Source organism: Denticeps clupeoides, unplaced genomic scaffold (assembly GCF_900700375.1).
Source record: "Denticeps clupeoides unplaced genomic scaffold, fDenClu1.1, whole genome shotgun sequence".
In the NCBI taxonomy this organism is placed as follows: Eukaryota; Metazoa; Chordata; class Actinopteri; order Clupeiformes; family Denticipitidae; genus Denticeps; species Denticeps clupeoides.
In genome coordinates this window covers 103,116-121,801 of record NW_021630083.1, presented here as the reverse complement: position 1 = coordinate 121,801, position 18,686 = coordinate 103,116, and the positions used below count along the sequence as shown (strand labels likewise).

The window sequence follows — 18,686 nt, the reverse complement described above, 5'->3', positions numbered from 1 at the left end:
CCTCGGCGCTACTCGGCTCCGATCGGCCTTTTTCGCGTCTTTGTTTTACTGCTGGTGGATTTAACTCGGATCCAGAGCCGGATCGGCCGACTCTCATCTTCTACAACAGGTCAGTTGGGCCCGACGCGGCCAGGTTCTGCGTGTCCGCGCGTTTTCGGCCCATTTTGCGGGTAAATGGGACTGTGTGTGTCCCTGCCTGCCTGCCTGCCTGCCTGTGTGTGTGTGTGTGTTCATGCTGCTATAGGCTGTGTGTATATGGCGACGCCGGGGCCCTGCAGTTTGTCTTTTACCCCCAGAAGTGTATCTTTCCGGGACTGTAGGACGCCGGCCGCGGGCCCCGGGGGTACACGGTCCTGTCCGGAGCCCCGGTTCTGGTTTATTGATGAAAGCAGTTTTCTCTGCTAACAGCCTGGAATGTTCCTGAACCCCCAGTCCACGAACTTTAACCCTTTCGGGTGGAGAAAAGTTTGGGTTTGGTCCCGCGACCTCGAGCTGCGACCTGGTACCGGGAGTCCCGAGTCAAAGTTCATGTCACAGCTCCGATTCCTCCTCAGATTCCTGCCAGACTGGTGGAGTTTCAGGGGAGGAATTGTTTAGTGAAGAACCATGATGGGTCTTGATCTGACCACTGTGGGACAGCAGGGTGAGGGTCAGGTTTACTGCCCTGGTTTGTAATGATCCAGGAGTTTTGGGAGGACCACCACCTCCAGAACTGGTCCTGAGGTCATGAGGTTGTCAGAAATGAAATGAAAAGTGAAAGTGAAGTGATTTGTCATTGTGAAGCACTGCAGCACAGCACACGGTGACACTGTGAAATTTGTCCTCTGCATTTAACCATCACCCTTGGTGAGCAGGCGCCTGGGGAGCAGTGTGTGTGGACGGTACCTTCATGAAGGGGACCTCAGTGGCACCTTGACTGTTCGAGATTTGAACCAGCAACCTTCCGATTACGTGTCCACTTTCTTACCCGCTAGGCCACCACTGCCTAGATGGCATGAGGGGGGGTCCAGCAGAAACTGACAACTGACGTCCTCACACACTGACCACCCAACAACGTGACAACGGATCGGGATTCGAACTTCCTTAACCACTGACCCGTCCAGATGGCGTGAGGGTGGTCCAGCAAAAACTGACTGGTGGACGTCTCTAATAAAGTGTCCAGTGTTGGGGCTTCAGCCTGCTTTGTGGTGAATGTTTGTAATTGGCCCGTGTCTGATGACTGTCATGTAGATGTCACCCTAGTTTATGGAGATCATCAGCAGGTGAAGTCAGGAAGTGAAGACACCACCTGGTTCAGTCTGTTCATACTAGGTTAAGTCGATGTGGTTAGCTGTGCTGCACAGGAAGAAGAAATGTCCCACTAACACTAGTAGTATTCTAGTACTGCACTAGTACAACTAGGAAGTTGTACCTCTCTGCCTCACTCCTTCCCAAGGTTTCCTCCTGTCTTTTTTTTTGTATGGCGTTTTTCTTTGTGTCAAGTGTTTGTGTGTGTAAAGTGATTGTCACACACAGCAGCACAGCACATGGTGCACCCATCACTCATGACAGGCGCCCGGGGAGCAGTGTATGGGGACCTCAGTGGCACCTTGGTGGATCGGGATTCAAACCGGCAACCTTCTGATTACAGCGCCGCTTCCTTAGCCGCTAGGCCACCACTGTAGGCCCATTGAGACATACAGCATGTGATTATGGGCTTTATAAGAAATAAATGTTGGTCTTGTTGTTGTAGTACCACCGCAGTTTGGATGGGGAGCTGCAGTTGTCTTACAGTTTAAGGGCGCTTTCACACCGTAGTTCATTTGCTTTTTCTGCAGAACTTGGTAAAAATATTATTACATAATTATATATGAATTTTAATATATAATTATATACAGTCATTGAATAATCAATATATGAGCATGCACATCAACAATGTTTCCTACTTCTCTTCAGTGTTGCTCTATAATTTTGTCATGAATATTATTCATAGTAGTTATTACACTGTAGGTTAAAAACATTATTACACCATACCTGGCCGTAACAATACTGAATAGTATAAATGTTATTACGCTGTGAATTATGTTTCCAGCCCAATGCTAGTCTTGTGCTCCCCTCATTACCTTGATTTGTTGTCATATGTTATAACATGTAAAAATGTCCTTGTCATTCATCATTCGGCATTTTTACTTGTTTCAAATTCAAATTTTATTTGTCACATACACAGTCATACACGGTATGATATGCCTATGAACCATAAGACCCGGGTTCGAATCCCACTTACTGCCATTGTGTCCCTGAGCAAGACACTTAACCCTAAGTTGCTCCAGGGACACTGTCCCTGTAACTACTGATTGTAAGTCGCTCTGGATAAGGGCGTCTGATAAATGCTGTAAATGTAAATGTAAATGTAAATATGCAGTGAAATGCTTTTTGCGACTGTTACAGACCACAGTATTGCAAACGTTGCAAGTAAACAATGAAGACCAATATGCAAATATTGCAAACATATTTTTTACCTTTAACATAAAATATGTGTAACAGGTAGGGTGAAGGTGTGCAAATGAGTGAAAGACAATGTATAATATAAAAAATAAATAAATAAAAAAGTGCAAAGATTTTGTGCAAAGAGTCCAGAGTGACTGAAAGTGAAAGTGCTGGAGTGTGTTGGAGTTCTATGTACTGTTGTTGAGAGCTTGGACAGCCTGCGGGAAGAAGCTCCTCCTCATTCTCTCTGTGTTGGACTTCAGGGAGCGAAAGCGCTTCCCTGATCGCAGCAGAGAGAAGAGTCCATTGTTGGGGTGGGTGAGGTCCTTCACTATCTTCCTGGCCCTGGTACAGCACCGTTTGCTGTAGATAGATTGAAGGTCAGGGAGCTTGGTACGGATGATGCGTTCAGCTGATGGAACCATCCTCTGTCGGGCTCGCCTGTCCTTCATGGTGCTGTTCCTGAACCAGGTTGAGATATTTCCCGTCAGGATGCTCTCTATGGTGCAGGAGTAGAAGTTCCTGAGCACCTTGGAGGGCAGTCTGAAGTCTCAGGCGTCTGAGTTGGTAGAGATGCTGCCGGGCCTTTTTCACCACGGTGTGGATGTGTGGGGACCATGACAGGTCATGCGTGATGTTAACACCGAGGTAACGGAAGCTGTCCACTCTCTCCACTGGGCTCCTGTTGATGACAGGGGTCTGGTAGGTCCTCTCCTGCTTGGAACTGAAGTCCACTATTAACTCCTTTGACGTTCAGGTGGAGATTGTTCCTCTGGCACCAGTTCACCAGATTTCCAACCTCCTCCAGGTAGGCTGTCTCGTTGTTGTCGAAGATCAGGCCCACCATGACGGTGTCATCTGCAAACTTGATGGTGGTGGAGTTAGTAGTGGCTGTACAGTCGTGGGTGTTCAGGGAGTGCCGAAAGTGATGTTTTTCGTGTGTTCATGTTTTGTTTTGTATAAGAAGGCTCATCTGCCGTCTTTATTTTATCAATCAAGCCTTTGCCCCCTTCCTTTACCCGTTCAACAAACCAGACACTGTGGGCTATAGAAGTTATTACACTGTAGAGTACTGTAATATTACTGTAGGTTTTAAAAATGATTACCTGTTGGTTACTAAAACGTTACTGTAGGTTATAAGCTATTACACTGTTTAATACTGTCATATTACTGTAGGTTATAAAAAGTTATTACCTGTTGGTTACTAAAACGTTACTGTAGGTTATAAGTTACTACACCGTTGAATACTGTCTTATTACTGTAGGTTATAAAAGTTATTACCTGTTGGTTACTAAAACGTTACTATAAGCTATAGAAGTTATTACACCATAGAGTACTGTAATATTACTATAGGTTATACAAGTTATTACCTGTTGGTTACTAAAACGTTACTGTAGGTTATAAGTTATTACACCATAGAGTACTGTAATATTATTGTTGGTTATAAAAGTAATTACCTGTTTTCTTTATCTCGAAAAGTATTTGATGTGGGTCTTTCAAAACTCTGGTACCAGTACTGTACACCAGATGGACTTTCTACACTTGTGATTTTGGTTTAATTCTACTCTACGCTCTGTGGCAGAATATTTGGAGGACTGTGGAAGTTCAAAAACCTGCACATACAACCTCACACACATGCTGTTCTCTAAAACTGTCTGTGATGAAAAGTCTGGAAATGTATAAAAATGTATGAAAATACATTTTAGCATCTATTTTACCTCCTGCTGTTAGGGGTGGCCACAGCAGATCCACTGTCTCCATTTCCCCCTGTCCTCTGCATCTTCCACACCAACCACATGTATGTCCTCTCGCCACATTCATCAACCCTCTACTAGACACAATCATTCTTGAATCTTAGCATCTTTAACTTTGTCTCTTTGTTCATGTCTGTTGTGTTTTTATCAGTTCCACTGTCTCCATTTAACCTTGCTGGTCTCACTACCCTGCCACATCCACCCTGCCACACTTCTCCGTCCATTCCACTCTGCAGTCCCTTCCTCACCCCTCCTTCACACTGCTGAATCCAAGTATCTAAGCTCTACTTCCTGTAAATGAGATTCTTCCTGTAAATGAGATTCTGATCTTTCCGGGCAACAATTCTCCTCAGCAAAACCTTTCAATTCAAATTGGATCGCTATTGTTAACACCCACGGCATCTGCAAAAAGCCTTGGGGTTTGGATAGATAACAAACTGAGTTTGAACCATCATGTTGCTGCGATCTCCAGATCCTGCAGGTTCACTCTCTACAACATTCGCAAGATTCGGCCTTTTCTCTCACAACAGGCTACGCAGCTCCTCGTCCAGGCAATGGTAATCTCCAAACTCGACTACTGTAACTCTCTCCTGGCTGGAGCCTCTGCAGTCACCATAAAACCACTCCAGATGGTCCAAAATATGGCAGCCCGCCTCATCTTCAATCAGCCAAAATACACCCATGTTACACCTCTCCTTACCTCCCTCCACTGGCTCCCGGTAGCTGCTCGCATTGAGTTCAAATCCTTGATGCTTGCCTACAGGGCTGTAAATGGAACTGCGCCCTCCTACATCAACACACTACTACCTAGATACACTCCTACACGCTCTCTCAGATCGGCAAACGAAAGGAGACTAAAAATTCCTTCTTCACGGGGTCTCCGATTCCAATCATGTCTGTTCTCCGTTGTTGTCCCTGGCTGGTGGAACAACCTACCCTCCTCCACACGACTAGCCGAGACTATCACCACTTTTAAGAAGAAGGTGAAAACCCTCTTATTCCAAAAATATTACAGACAAATTTAACACATACACATGCATACACATTTAACAAACAAATACAAAATGTATAAATACATTATAATTTTTCTTAGTCTAGCACCCAACACTCTCCGAGCATGTTCTTCAATGACAAGTCTAAGCCTTATCAGGGCTCTTAGTTTGTATACTTGATATTCTATAGAAATCGAACGAGAATTGCTGGTGTCTTCCCATTGTAAGTCGCTTTGGATAAAAGCGTCTGCCAAATAAAGTAAAGTAAAGTAAAGTAATCGGACCATCCCATTGTCCTCCCTCTCATTCACACACATGTATTCTGTCTTCACCCTACAGACTTTCATTCCTCTCCTGTTTAGAGAAGATCTCCACCTCTCCAGGGTCTGTTCCACCAACATTAAGTTCTTATATAGCCCATAACCACATACAGTATGTCTCAATGGGCTTTGACAAGCCCTACAGTTGACACCCCCACCCTTCTGCACACAAAATACTCTAGAACAGAGAAAAAAGAAAGGAAGTGATGCCGAGAAGGACGGCTGTGGCTGTGGTGACCCTCTGGTTTGTTTCATGATAATTTGTCTCATCAGCAGTTCATTGCCAGGTGTCACGTTCCTAAGTGCAGGGGTTTATGAAACGTGACAAGGGTGTGGCGAGGAGGACGTCCACTGTTATACACACAGCCAAACGAAGCGTACAAACAGTGCTTTTATATCCAGTGAATTAGCAGGTACAATAAAACAGCGGACTCAGCACAGCTAACCAGCATCAGTACAGCCTAAAGGAAGGGACGGTCCAGCGGGGACAACTCAAACACGCACAAACGTTAACGAACAGGGCTGTACATGAAGCTAACAGGCTAACACAGGCTAACAACAAAGGGTCTATCACACAAAGCAACAAGAAACATGAATGAGATCCCCAACAGAGCTCTTTGCAGATCTCCATGGACCCTGAAGACCTCCAAAAAGAGTGCGGGCCTAGCAGACCATGGGGACCTGCCGAACATCATCTGAAGTCTCTTTATATATGTGGAGGTGACCAATAGGCAGATGGGAGGTGGAGCTGGTAGGCGTCAACTCCTCCCATGAAGTCAACCTAAAAGAGACAGGACACAAAAACACAGCCAGCCACACAGAACATGTGGGAGCAAATGTCCAGGGACATAACACAGGGACTAGGATTCATCTGGTGGTCTCATCATTGGACTCTGCAGGTGGTCTACAGGCTTGACTCAGTGCCTCAGAGAGAACAAACAGAAACAGCAGCAGATGGTGACAGTATACAACTGGTACAGAAATACATTGTTATGGTGAAAGTTAAGAGCACACGGTGAAACGTGTCCTCTGTATTTAACCATCACCCTTGGTGAGCAGTGGGCACCATGACAGGCGCCCGGGGATCAGTGTGTGGGGACTGGACCTTCATCAAGGGGACCTCAGTGGCACCTCGGCAGTTCAGGATTCAAACCGGCAACCTTCCTTAACCGCTAGACCACCACTGCCCCAAAAAAGTAGCCTACAGTGTAAAAACTGTTGTACAGTAATGTACAGTAATGTTATATGTATGTACAGTAACATACAGTAATGTACAGTAACATTATATGTACAGTGACCTTCGGAGTAACAACTGTTACATTTACATTTACAGTATTTATCAGATGCCCTTTTCCAGAGCAACTTACAATCAAAACATACAAGATGATAAAATAAAATCGAATGCATTGATTATTATTATTACAGCCATACAGGGCACTAAAGTCCGGAGTTTTTGAATGATCTAGGAACCCTGTCCAAATATGAAGGCAGAATGTATGCATGCTGAGAGGCTGAATGCAACAGCTAGTGTATATATCTATGTTGTATATATCTATTAGGGTTTCCAAACTTTCTACCACAAATGTGGGGTCAACCCATCAGCATGTCTCACTCTGTCACAGTTGGAGGTTGCTGATCAGTGTATGCTTTGGTGGCTGCTTATTTAAATGTAAAAATCACTGACGATCATCATAATTTACTTGTGGCAGCTGTGGGTTTGTTTGAAGAAGTTGGGAGTGGAGGGACGCATGTGAAGGTGGTGGAGGACAGTGTATGTAAGAGGACAGTGTGACAGCGGCGAGGTCTGCAGTAGGAGTGACAGTGTTGAAGGTGGACTTGGGTCTTCATCGTGGATCAGCTCTGAGCCCTTTCTTGGTTGCTATGGTAATGGACATGAGATAAGACAGGTTTCCATGGACTCTGATGTTTGCTGATGACATTGTGCTCTACAGCAAGGATCGGGTGCAGGTTCGAATCTCGAACCGCCAAAGTACCACTGAGGTCCCCTTGATGAAGGTCCCGTCCCCACACACTGCTCCCCGGCGCCTGTCATGGTGCCCACTGGTCACCAAGGGTGATGGTTTCACCATGTCACCGTGTGCTGCGCTGCAGTGTTTCACAATGACAATCACTTCACTTTGACTTTTGTTACTGTGTAGGTCACTGTAACATTACTGTACATTTATAACAGTTATTACAACCTGAGCTTCTGGTTTTTACAATTCAAATACATTTACATTTACAGCATTTATCAGACGCCCTTATCCAGAGCGACTTACAATCAGTAGTTACAGGGACAGTGTCCCCCTGGAGCAATTTAGGGTTAAGTGTCTTGCTCAGGGACACGATGGTAGTAAGTGGGATTCGAACCCGGGTCTTCTGGTTCATAGACGAGTGTCTAACCCACTAGGCCACTACCACCCAAATATTTTTACTGTTTAAGGAATAAAGTTTTTTGTGCATCATGTGGCTGATTCAGCAGCAGGAGACGGTCTGTGTTGGACTTCAGAGATGAAGGTAGACCTGGGAAGAGGAATTGTAATATTGTTACAGCAGACTTTACTCACTTTAAGAGTATTGTGAATTGTAATTATTAATTAATGTGATTCAATGACGCTTGTACATTGTATTATATTGGTGTTTTTCTGATTTTGAAATTCCTTGAACTCATCCTCTAGATTTTTTTGTCTTGGGTGAAAATCTGTGGTTCTTTTTTCCAAATGTGATCATGTTCTTTACTCTGTGAGTTCTAAACTTGTCACGATACTGAAATTTTTAACTTGATACCGATACTAAGGATGGTACTCGATACTTAGAACTATTTTTGATGCTCGAGGGGAGAAAGAATACAGGAACTAAAATATATGCGTGTTCTGCAGTGACGGCAGTTCTTCTAGTTACTTACTTCAATGGTATTGTATGACAGTGACAAATAAAATACTCATATTACGTTTCAACATCAACTCCCCTCTCGAAACTCAGAGTTTTAACGCCGTTTTAAATGCTTTGAGAGTGACAACTTCTTGTAAACGGGCTTGTCCACATTTCATCTGGTTGATATCTGAAATACTTCCAGATGGATCTCTTGCTTTAAAATGTTTGGTGTCCTATCGTTTAAGCAAGCGGCCCCGTAATCAGAAGGTTGCAGGTTCGAGTCCCGAGCCGCCAAGGTGCCACTGAGGTCCCCTTGATGAAGGTCCCGTCCCCACACACTGCTCCCTGGGCGCCTGTCATGGTGCCCACTGCTCACCAGGAGTGACGGTTAAATACAGAGGACACGTTTCACCGTGTGCTGCGCTGCAGTGTCTCACTTCACTTCGATACCAGTGCTAACTGATAATTTAGTATCGATTAATGTCTGAGAATCGATAAGATAAGATAAGATGATGATCCTTTATTAGTCCCACAAGTGATGTCACCATGGATTGGTGTCACCATGGCATCCGTGCCTTGATTTAAAAAAAAAAACCTGATTCATCTGACCAGGACACTTTCTTCCATTGCCCCGTGGTCCAGTTCTGGAGCTGGTGGAGAACACAGTGTTGGCATCCTGACCAGTCTGCAGCCCCAGGTCTTTTTTTGAAGATCCTGAAGATCCATACTGCTAGAGCAGCAGTTTTGGAGATGCTGTAATTACATCATAATAATTGAATTTAATTTACAGTATTTACCAGACGACCTTATCCAGAGCAACTTACAACCAGTAGTTACAGGGACAGTCCCCCTGGAGACACTGTCTTAAGTGTCTTGCTCAGGGACACGATGGTAGTAAGTGGGGTTTGAACCTGGGTCTTCTGGTTCATAGGCGAGTGTGTTACCCACTAGGCTACTAGCACCTGATCTTCTGAGTTGTTTTTGATCCCGGTGGTTTCTGGTGTGTATTTTCTGCTTCCTGGTCTCTGCTACAGTGTTTCTTGAACCGGTGGCTCTGTGGTTCAGAGGCGGGTGTGTCACCTGCTAGGCCACTGCCACCCCATGTCATTTCAGACAGACGGTGAAAAGAGACGAGGTTCACGATTTACATCCTGTGCTCCTTTCAGAGTTTTTATTGTGCTTGTATGTGGGTGCATGTTTGTGTGTGTGTGTGTGTGTGTGTGTTTGTACGTATGTGTGGGTGCGTGTTTGTATGTGGGTGCATGTTTGTGTGTTTGTACGTACGTATGTGTGTGTGTGTTTGTACGTATGTATGTGTGTGTGTGTTTGTATGTGTGTTTGTACGTATGTATGCGTGTGTGTGTTTGTATGTGTGTGTGTGTGTGTGTGTGTGTGTGTGTGTTTGTACGTATATTTGTGTGTGCGTGTTTGTGTGTGTGTGTTTGTACGTATGTGTGCTTGTATGTGCTTGTATGTGGGTGCGTGCTTGTATGTGGGTACATGTTTGTGTGTGTGTGTGTGTGTGTGTGTGTTTCTCTGTGCTTTGCTACACTTCTGTTCTACATCACCTTTCTGTTTTCTGTTCTGTGTTTGTCCAGGTTCTAGCTGCAGCTCTATGAGGGCGTGTCCATGATGCAGCGTTAACCCTGCCCCTGTCAGACAGAACTGTCCCATCATCCTCTGCTGACACATGGCGGCAATAGGGGTAAGAATGAAAACCACAAACACAGTTTAAATCAAAGCAGCAAAACAGATGTTCCCAGGTATTGGAAATATCAGTATTGATGAATGATTAGTTCAGCATAATCAAAATAACGACACTGTGTGCAGAAGACAAACTGATAATTAATCATTACGAGAAACGCAGAACATCCCTCCAGTGATTGTTATATTTATTAGAATGTATAATGCTTTATTATAATTAGAACTGATTATGGAGTATGTTTTGGTGTTTAGATGTTATAGTTCAATTTACGATGATGTTTTACAGAACACTGAGATGCTGACCCGGAAGATCAAGCTGTGGGACATCAACGCCCACATCACTTGCCGACTGTGTGAGGGCTACCTGATCGACGCCACCACAGTGACCGAGTGCCTACACACCTGTCAGTCTCTCTCTTCTCTAGAACCATGGTCATTTACAATAATCATGATGCATGTTTCAGATCCCTGCTGTCAGTCTTTGTCTCTCTCTCATCTCACTCTTCTCTAGAACCATGGTCATCCTCTCTCTCTCTCTCTCTCTCTCTCTCTCATCTCACTCTTCTCTAGAACCATGGTCATCCTCTCTCTCTCTCTCTCTCTCTCTCTCCCCCACTCATCTCACTCTTCTCTAGAACCATGGTCATCCTCTCTCTCTCTCTCTCTCTCTCTCTCTCTCTCTCTCTCACTCATCTCACTCTTCTCTAGAACCATGGTCATTTAGAATAATCATGATCCACGTTTCAGATCCCTGCTGTCAGTCTTTGTCTCTCTCTTTTTCTCTCTTCTCTAGAACCATGGTCATTTAGAATAATCATGATGCATGTTTCAGATCCCTGCTGTCAGTCTCTCTCTCTCTCTCCCACTCATCTCACTCTTCTCTAGAACCATGGTCATCCTCTCTCTCTCTCTCTCTCTCTCTCTCTCTCTCATCTCACTCTTCTCTAGAACCATGGTCATCCTCTCTCTCTCTCTCTCTCTCTCTCTCTCTCTCATCTCACTCTTCTCTAGAACCATGGTCATCCTCTCTCTCTCTCTCTCTCTCTCTCTCTCTCTCTCATCTCACTCTTCTCTAGAACCATGGTCATCCTCTCTCTCTCTCTCTCTCTCTCTCTCTCTCTCTCTCTCATCTCACTCTTCTCTAGAACCATGGTCATCCTCTCTCTCTCTCTCTCTCTCTCTCTCTCATCTCACTCTTCTCTAGAACCATGGTCATCCTCTCTCTCTCTCTCTCTCTCTCATCTCACTCTTCTCTAGAACCATGGTCATCCTCTCTCTCTCTCTCTCTCTCATCTCACTCTTCTCTAGAACCATGGTCATCCTCTCTCTCTCTCTCTCTCTCTCTCTCTCTCATCTCACTCTTCTCTAGAACCATGGTCATTTAGAACAATCATGATGCATGTTTCAGATCCCTGCTGTCAGTCTCTCTCTCTGCTCTAGAACCATGGTCATTTAGAATAATCATGATGCATGTTTCAGATCCCTGCTGTCAGTCTCTCTCTCTGCTCTAGAACCATGGTCATTTAGAATAATCATGATGCATGTTTCAGATCCCTGCTGTCAGTCTCTCTCTCTGCTCTAGAACCATGGTCATTTAGAATAATCATGATCCACGTTTCAGTGTTTTACTGGTTGGAGCAGGATTATTTCAGCGCAGTCTGAGTTCTGAGCACTAGAGGGGGCTATAGCTCCTTGATTCACCCCGCCTTTCTCTCTCTCTGTGTCTGTAGTCTGTAGGAGTTGTCTGGTGAAGTATCTGGAGGAGAACAACACATGTCCAACCTGCAGGATTGTGATCCACCAGAGCCACCCCCTGCAGTATATTGGGTTAGTCCAGAATAAAATTCTCACACGCTCCACTCACTTTTATTTCATATAAGGGCTTTTTTAAAAACTGAAGTACAGCTCTTTGTCCCTGTTTGTTATTGTGTTGATGTATTATGGTGTGTTTGTGTGTAATTCTTTTCCTTGTTGGTATTTGTTGGGTCTGTACATGTGTGGTTCTCCATTCTTTCTCTGTTACAGTCATGACCGGACAATGCAGGACATCGTTTACAAACTGGTGCCTGGCCTGCAGGAGGGTGTGTTCAATTATCACACACCCACACACACCCACACACACCCACACACACACACACACACACACAGCTATGATGAAAGACTAAACTCCCATACCTGTGGTTCTCTAGCGGAGATGAGGAAACAGCGGGATTTCTACCAGAAACTGGGAATGGAGGTTCCTGGTGACATCAAAGGAGAACTGGGCAACCTGAAAACACACCTGGACTCACAGCGTAATGGTGTGTTTCACACACACACGCACACACACCCTTTACACATACATAATTTCAAATGCTTTTTAAAGATGGCCATCTTGGATGTCATGTGATCATCAGTTTCCTCCGCAGGAGACACCAAGCCTGACGACCCTCATAAAGACCCTGAAGACAAAGCAGAAGAGGACAATGACTATCACCGTAGCGATGAGCAGGTAGGTTGCACGCAGCAGATTTTTGTGTGTTTGTGTGTGTTCATACTCTCCTCTCCTCTGAAATGTTACACCTCTCTTACACACACTGCTGCTGTCATTTTCCGTGACTGAATGTGCTCCACCCTGCCGAGAGGGAAGATGTCGGTGGGCAGGCTGGGTTCTGGGTTCTGGGTTCTGGGTTCTGGTGTGTAAGTCAGCGTGTGTGTGTTTCAGGTCAGTATCTGTCTGGAGTGCAACAGCTCGAAGCTGCGTGGACTCAAAAGGAAGTGGATCCGCTGTTCTGCTCAGGCCACCGTGTTGCACCTCAAGAAATTCATCGCCAAGAAGCTCAACCTGACCTCCTTCAACGAGGTACAGCCCCTGCCTCTTCTGGAGCCCCTCAGGTCTTCTTCTGGAGCTCCGAGCATTTAACCTGCTGGGGGACACACACACTGTGAAGAACATGGAACGTTATCTTAAAATATTTGTTCTGTATTTCCAGCTCGATATCTTATGCAATGAAGAGATCTTAGGGAAGGACCACACCCTCAAGTTTGTCGTGGTAACGAGATGGAGATTCAAGGTGAAGGATCTGGTAACCAGTATAAACCAGCAAATTCGACTCATTCTTCACCTCTCAGTGTGCATATTCACACCACGTCTGTGTGTGTGTTTTACTTTGCAGAAATCCCCCTTGCTTCTACACTACAGGCCAAAAATGGATCTTCTGTAGAGAACCTCAACCAATGGATATAAACTGAGTGATGGTTCATTTATGCAGAGACGATCAACAACACGCTGCCGAGAACTCATACACACGCGCCCTCCCTCGCCAGCGAATCAGGCCAGCACAGGTACCGTCCACCTGCTGGCTTCAGGAACCCTCGGGAACGAAGGAATCTTTTTACTTTTATATGTGAGCGAGAGCTGAAGCTGGACGGATGGGGCTCTGTTTACAAATGACTCAGTTTCTATAGCAACGGACATCCCAGATACACCCCTCCACAGTTATATACAACATTTGTATGTAAAATGTTTGCTTTTGTCTTCTTTTTTTTTCTTCCCCCTTTTAAGTGAATTGTGAATAGACTAAATTTTTGTGTAGTATTTATGTTCTATACAAATATACAGATATTGTACATACAAAGGAATTATGGAAAAGAGAAGAACTGGAACAGCTCCTGACGTGCTGAGTTGGGAGGAGCGTTGGGCTTCAGTTGGCGAGGTCGGTTCTGATCACGAGGTTTTTATTTTTCACGGTAGAAACCAGGGACGGGCAGGCGTCGGAGAAGGACGTTCCAGACGTTCCTTTTCTCTTTTATCCAATCACCAGCTGAACATCCGAACAAGGAAAGAAGCTGGGAAGCAGATAGCTGAAGGGAAATCGTGACCTCATGCCTGCCCATTCCGTCTGCCCCCTCCCTCGGTGTAATGACCTATGACCTTTGACCTGTGCCCTCTTCAGAGCGCCTATGACAGGAATCATGGAGCAGCTTTTTGATATCAGAATGTAGATAATAATTTTTTATGGAGGTTTATTGCGTGTTCCTGCCATATCCAGCGTATTAAAGGCGTGTGACATCATTGTCCCATCCAAGCAGGTGACCTGCCAAACCAGCTACACCAAAACAGAACAAAATCTGAAACGCTGCGCTTTGCTTATGGAATATTTGATCTGTTGCTTGAATTTCTCTTGCAATTTTTAATATTACAATGTGAAATATTTCTGCTTTTTTATTTTGTATAATTTGTCTACAGCATTATACTGGGTTCTGAGCAGTTGTTCAGATGAGATTTTTCTTTTCACCTGAGATCTGAAGAGACATTGTTAAAGTGGGAGTCTAGCCTGCGTCACATGTTTCACTGTCAGCCAATGGGATCGGAGCTTCTGACCCCGAACCCAGGCATCTCCCACTTTACCTGCGTCTCGGCTCACGCCCCCCATCCCAGAGGTCCATTAAGTGCTGATTTCTCCAACACAACTCCCTCTCAGAGGTCCATTACGTACCAGTTACTCCAACACTACACAAAGAAAGAAACAGCTGATTACAGGATTCTACATTCCTATATGCAAATCAGCAAATAGTGTGAATCTGGAGTGCAGGGTGGGCGGGGCTTATCACACTGGACAGGCTTCCAGAGATGATCTAGCACTAGGTGTGTGTTATGGTGCTAATGTATTTTTAGTTTATTGTTACTGTTTTACAACCCAAAATGGTGCAGGGCAGGGGGCGTGGCCTCCTGTGGTGCTATAATCATTCTGTTTGCTTAGACCCGCCTATTTCACGTCTCTGGAGGTGGAGAGGTCAGGGTTCCAGGCCTGAGAGCAACAGAATGAGTGTATGTGTTGCACAGTGCCTTAGGTTTGGTTAATTGATTTTCTCTTTTGTCTCAATATATTATTTAAATTCAGATTGTAATTAATTTTTCAGCACAAATTTCAGTTTTTTCTCAGACCTGAAATATTTATTCAAAAAGCACCAACTAGTGATACGTTCCTGTATATTGCATATTGATAATTCTTGAAAGCTGGAATCTCAGCTAGAATCTGAGACAGTTTCATCAGACCCAACCTCAACATGCAAGATGGCTGCTCCCACAGACAGTGGCTGCCTGGAGTAGAACATCACGTGTCGTTTCTGGACCTGCTGTTAATTTCAAATGCACAATTATGATGAGTGCTAATTAGCATTCAGGTAGCTGCTTGCTTGTTCTTGTTGAAAAGAAAAGACGTTTCCCTAATACACTTTCAGATACGCCACCACGGTCTGGAGATGCACACTAGATCTCAGTTATATGATTTAAGAACAATATTTATTGAACTGTATTTATTCCAGCCTTTATAACTTCCAAGATGTGATTCTTCACCTCACATTCTAGTTCTGCCACACCCAGAATATTGTTGTTGGATGAAAATTAAAATATATTTATTGCAAAAATTGTTAGCTGACTGTCCAGCTCTGTGATTGGTCGTTCTCAGGATACTCTTACTTCATTGGCTGGTCACTAACAAATGGTGTGATGCTCTAGACCTGCGTTGCTGACCTGAGCGGCAGGGTCTGGGGGGAGGGGCTGTCTATGCTCCGCCTTCCCAACCCCCCGGCCACGCCCAGAGACGTGAAATAACGAATCACCAGCAGATTCGCCAGGATTATTGAATCTTTTTCTACTCTGTGTCTGTCTGTGTTAAAGGAGGCGTGTTTCTATCCTCCCGTTTGATGTGACACGTCCAACGGAACCGTTTTGAGCCATAAATGCATTTGTTTATGAATGATCATCTTATTTATTTATGCTGCGTGCGGTTTTATCCTGTTTCACTACATTTGGAGTTTTTTTTTTTTTTAAGTATTATTAAATATGGTAAAATAACAGCCTGGGGGTTAAGGCCGGCACTGATTACCCATGATGCTCGGAGAGTTTCTGACTTCCAGCTGAAATGTTTCTTACGATGGTGGTTATTACCATGGTTGTGGTGTTTTTATTTTTATCATTTGATCGTGTGTGTGTGTGTGTGTGTGTGTGTGTGTTGGATGCTTTTCAGCTCTTTCTTTTCCTCCTGCTCTGTTATTTATTGCACCAGTATGATTCAGTTCGAGTTTCTGGGGTCACACTGAAATGGGAGTTCCTTTAAGACGATGGAAAGTGTGGAATTAATCAATAAACGCTTTTGAGAAGAAGACTGGTTTATTCTTCTCTCTCACCGTCATCGTCTGGACCAGCTGGTGCTGGGAGCTCATTGCTGATCCAGCATGATCTAACAGGGCCTGTTCTTCGCAGGGCCGGTCTCAACCTGCTGCTGGTGTGCAGCCATATCCCACAAAACACACACACACACACACACACCTGCACTTGCTCTGACCTCCACTTTGGTAGGTGTTGTGTGTGTGTGTGTTGTGTGTGTGGTTGAAGGTGTTTCAGACAGGAAAATTCCATAGCAACTGTAACTGCACAGAACTCACACTCTCCACAGACTCGTCTGAAATCACACACCGTTCATTCTGAAAAGCAGGAAATGGCCACTTGTTGAATTTGTATATTTTGGGTGGGGTCATCAAGGTCACACTGCAGAATCAGCATTAAGGTTCTCTGCAGATAGATCTCCTTCACTGATCCCGCAGATGGTCGGGTCCAGGTCTGAAGAGGAGGGAGGGATGATGAAAGACTGTTTCTATCGACCCAACATTCAAATCGTTTTCTGGGAAACGGAAGGTCCTGTTCTTCTGTGTCTGTTCTCTCTGGGAAAATCATCATCTAATCAATACTCTTGATGTTGAGTAACTGTCTCTCCTCCACTGTGAGTGAAGGGCAGCTCACACACCCACACGGTGCTGCAGGGATCCACGCGACTCTTCAGAACCGGTTCCGATGAGGGATCAGCCTCCACCGTCGGTAATTTCCTCCAGGCTCTGCTGAGACCTGCTGCTGTCAGGGATGAAAAGAGAGACGTGGAGCAGAGCATCATGGGAATTTCCTTTGAAGGCAGGCAAGCAGCGATCTTCGCTGATGTCTGAAGGAACCAGAGTGGAAGTTAGGCAGCGATGACTAAGGGATTATGTAAAGGGGTTAAGGGTCATGTATTAGTGGATCATTATACCATTAGTGTCCACCATTAATCTCTGATTATGGCCACAAATTCTTGAGTATGAACCTGGACGCAGGATTCAAGTGGAGACCTTAAAAAGGGAATTCTGTCATCTTAATTTGACATGCCGTGGAGATGGAGCTGGGACATGGACATGGACATGTCAAAATCCACATCCAGATCTTTCTCACATTCAGCTTCACTTCAGCTAAGCACCTGAAGAACCCACATTTTATAAAATAATCAAAACAAGGTTTTAATTTGCCAGACCCAGTAAACTACACCCCAAACCACACCCAACCCCCCCAGACTGTAAACTACCCCCCCAAACCACACCCAACATGCCCACACCGTAAACTACCCCGAAACTACAACCCAATCTCTCCATACCGTAAACGAACCCCCAAACCACACCCAACCTCTTCACACCATAAACTACCACCCCAAAAACCACACCCAACCTCCCCACACCGTAACTACCCCAAACCACATCCAACCTCCCCACACCGTAAACTACCCCAGAAACCACACCCAACCTCCCCACACCATAATTACCCCAAAAAACCACACCCAACCTCCCCACATCGTAAACTACCCCGAAACTACACAAACCTTCCTACACCTCAAACCTACTTCCGAAACTACACCCAACCTCCCTACACTATAAACTACACTTGCCCTCCCTTCACCTAAAACCACTTCAATTTACACTAAACATACCCCAAACTCTGTACGCTTTCTTTCACCTGTCCTTTCCAGCACACTGAGACACGTCTGGCTGCAATCCCATCATTCAGCTGTAATTCACAGCTAAATATACAATGTGTGGGTGCAGGTCAGGTGGGGGTGGTGTGTGTGTGTGTGTGTGTGTGTGTCTGTATTTTAATACAAATAAACTTTGCATTTTGCTGGTACGAACTCACATCACAAATAGCTGAATTATGTGTGACCTGATGATTCGGGTGATTTGATATTTATTTGATGACAAATGTTCTCTGGAATAAACTTCATAATTTCTTGATTCATTTTTGCAGGATGCTTTGATTCTCAGGATGAGGGCCACCTACACACTGCTGCAGCCTCACAAAAGCTTCAAAAGAACCCCCGCCCACACACACACATTCTCATGTGGTTATTTTTGTGTCAGGACACGTTTGCCTGCTGCTTATTAGACATCAGCGTTTATTTACCTGCTCTTGTTGGAGAGCTGCCACGATTATATTATTTTCAGATTAAGATGTCAGGAATAACTTTTAATCGTCAGGGTCAGAGGTTGAGGAGATTGAGGAGATTTCAACATTTGGTTCTCAGTGTGAAAACTGCTGAATTAGTGGTGTTCTTTCTGGTAGCAGCTGCTTTTCTTCAAGGTTCCCTGAAGCTCATAAAGACAAACGCAGTTGAGTTGAGTTGTCATCTGCTGGTGCTTTCGTTTCTCACTGGTTTGGAGGTTGGCAGGAGACAGTAAAGCTGGATGCGGTTCAGACACTGAGAGGAACCTGAAGCCAGATGGCACGCAGTGATCTT

At 44.8% G+C, this 18,686-nt stretch overlaps 1 protein-coding gene across 2 annotated transcripts; it reads left to right on the top strand.

The window, feature by feature from the left end:
- Window position 1: 1 nt before the first annotated feature.
- Window positions 2–16,257, top strand: LOC114782463 (polycomb group RING finger protein 3). 2 transcript variants are annotated; one of them, XM_028968343.1, is made up of 10 exons: window positions 2–109; window positions 10,005–10,111; window positions 10,397–10,514; window positions 11,841–11,937; window positions 12,136–12,191; window positions 12,300–12,410; window positions 12,519–12,601; window positions 12,815–12,952; window positions 13,083–13,163; window positions 13,266–16,257. In XM_028968343.1, the coding sequence occupies exons 2-10, from the start codon at window positions 10,097–10,099 to the stop codon at window positions 13,311–13,313; spliced, it is 747 nt and encodes a 248-aa protein (XP_028824176.1). In that variant the 5' UTR covers window positions 2–109; window positions 10,005–10,096; the 3' UTR covers window positions 13,314–16,257. The 2 variants fall into 2 exon arrangements, with proteins under 2 accessions (XP_028824176.1, XP_028824175.1); XM_028968342.1 differs by having other exon boundaries at window positions 12,507–12,601.
- The last annotated feature ends 2,429 nt before the right edge of the window (window positions 16,258–18,686 follow it).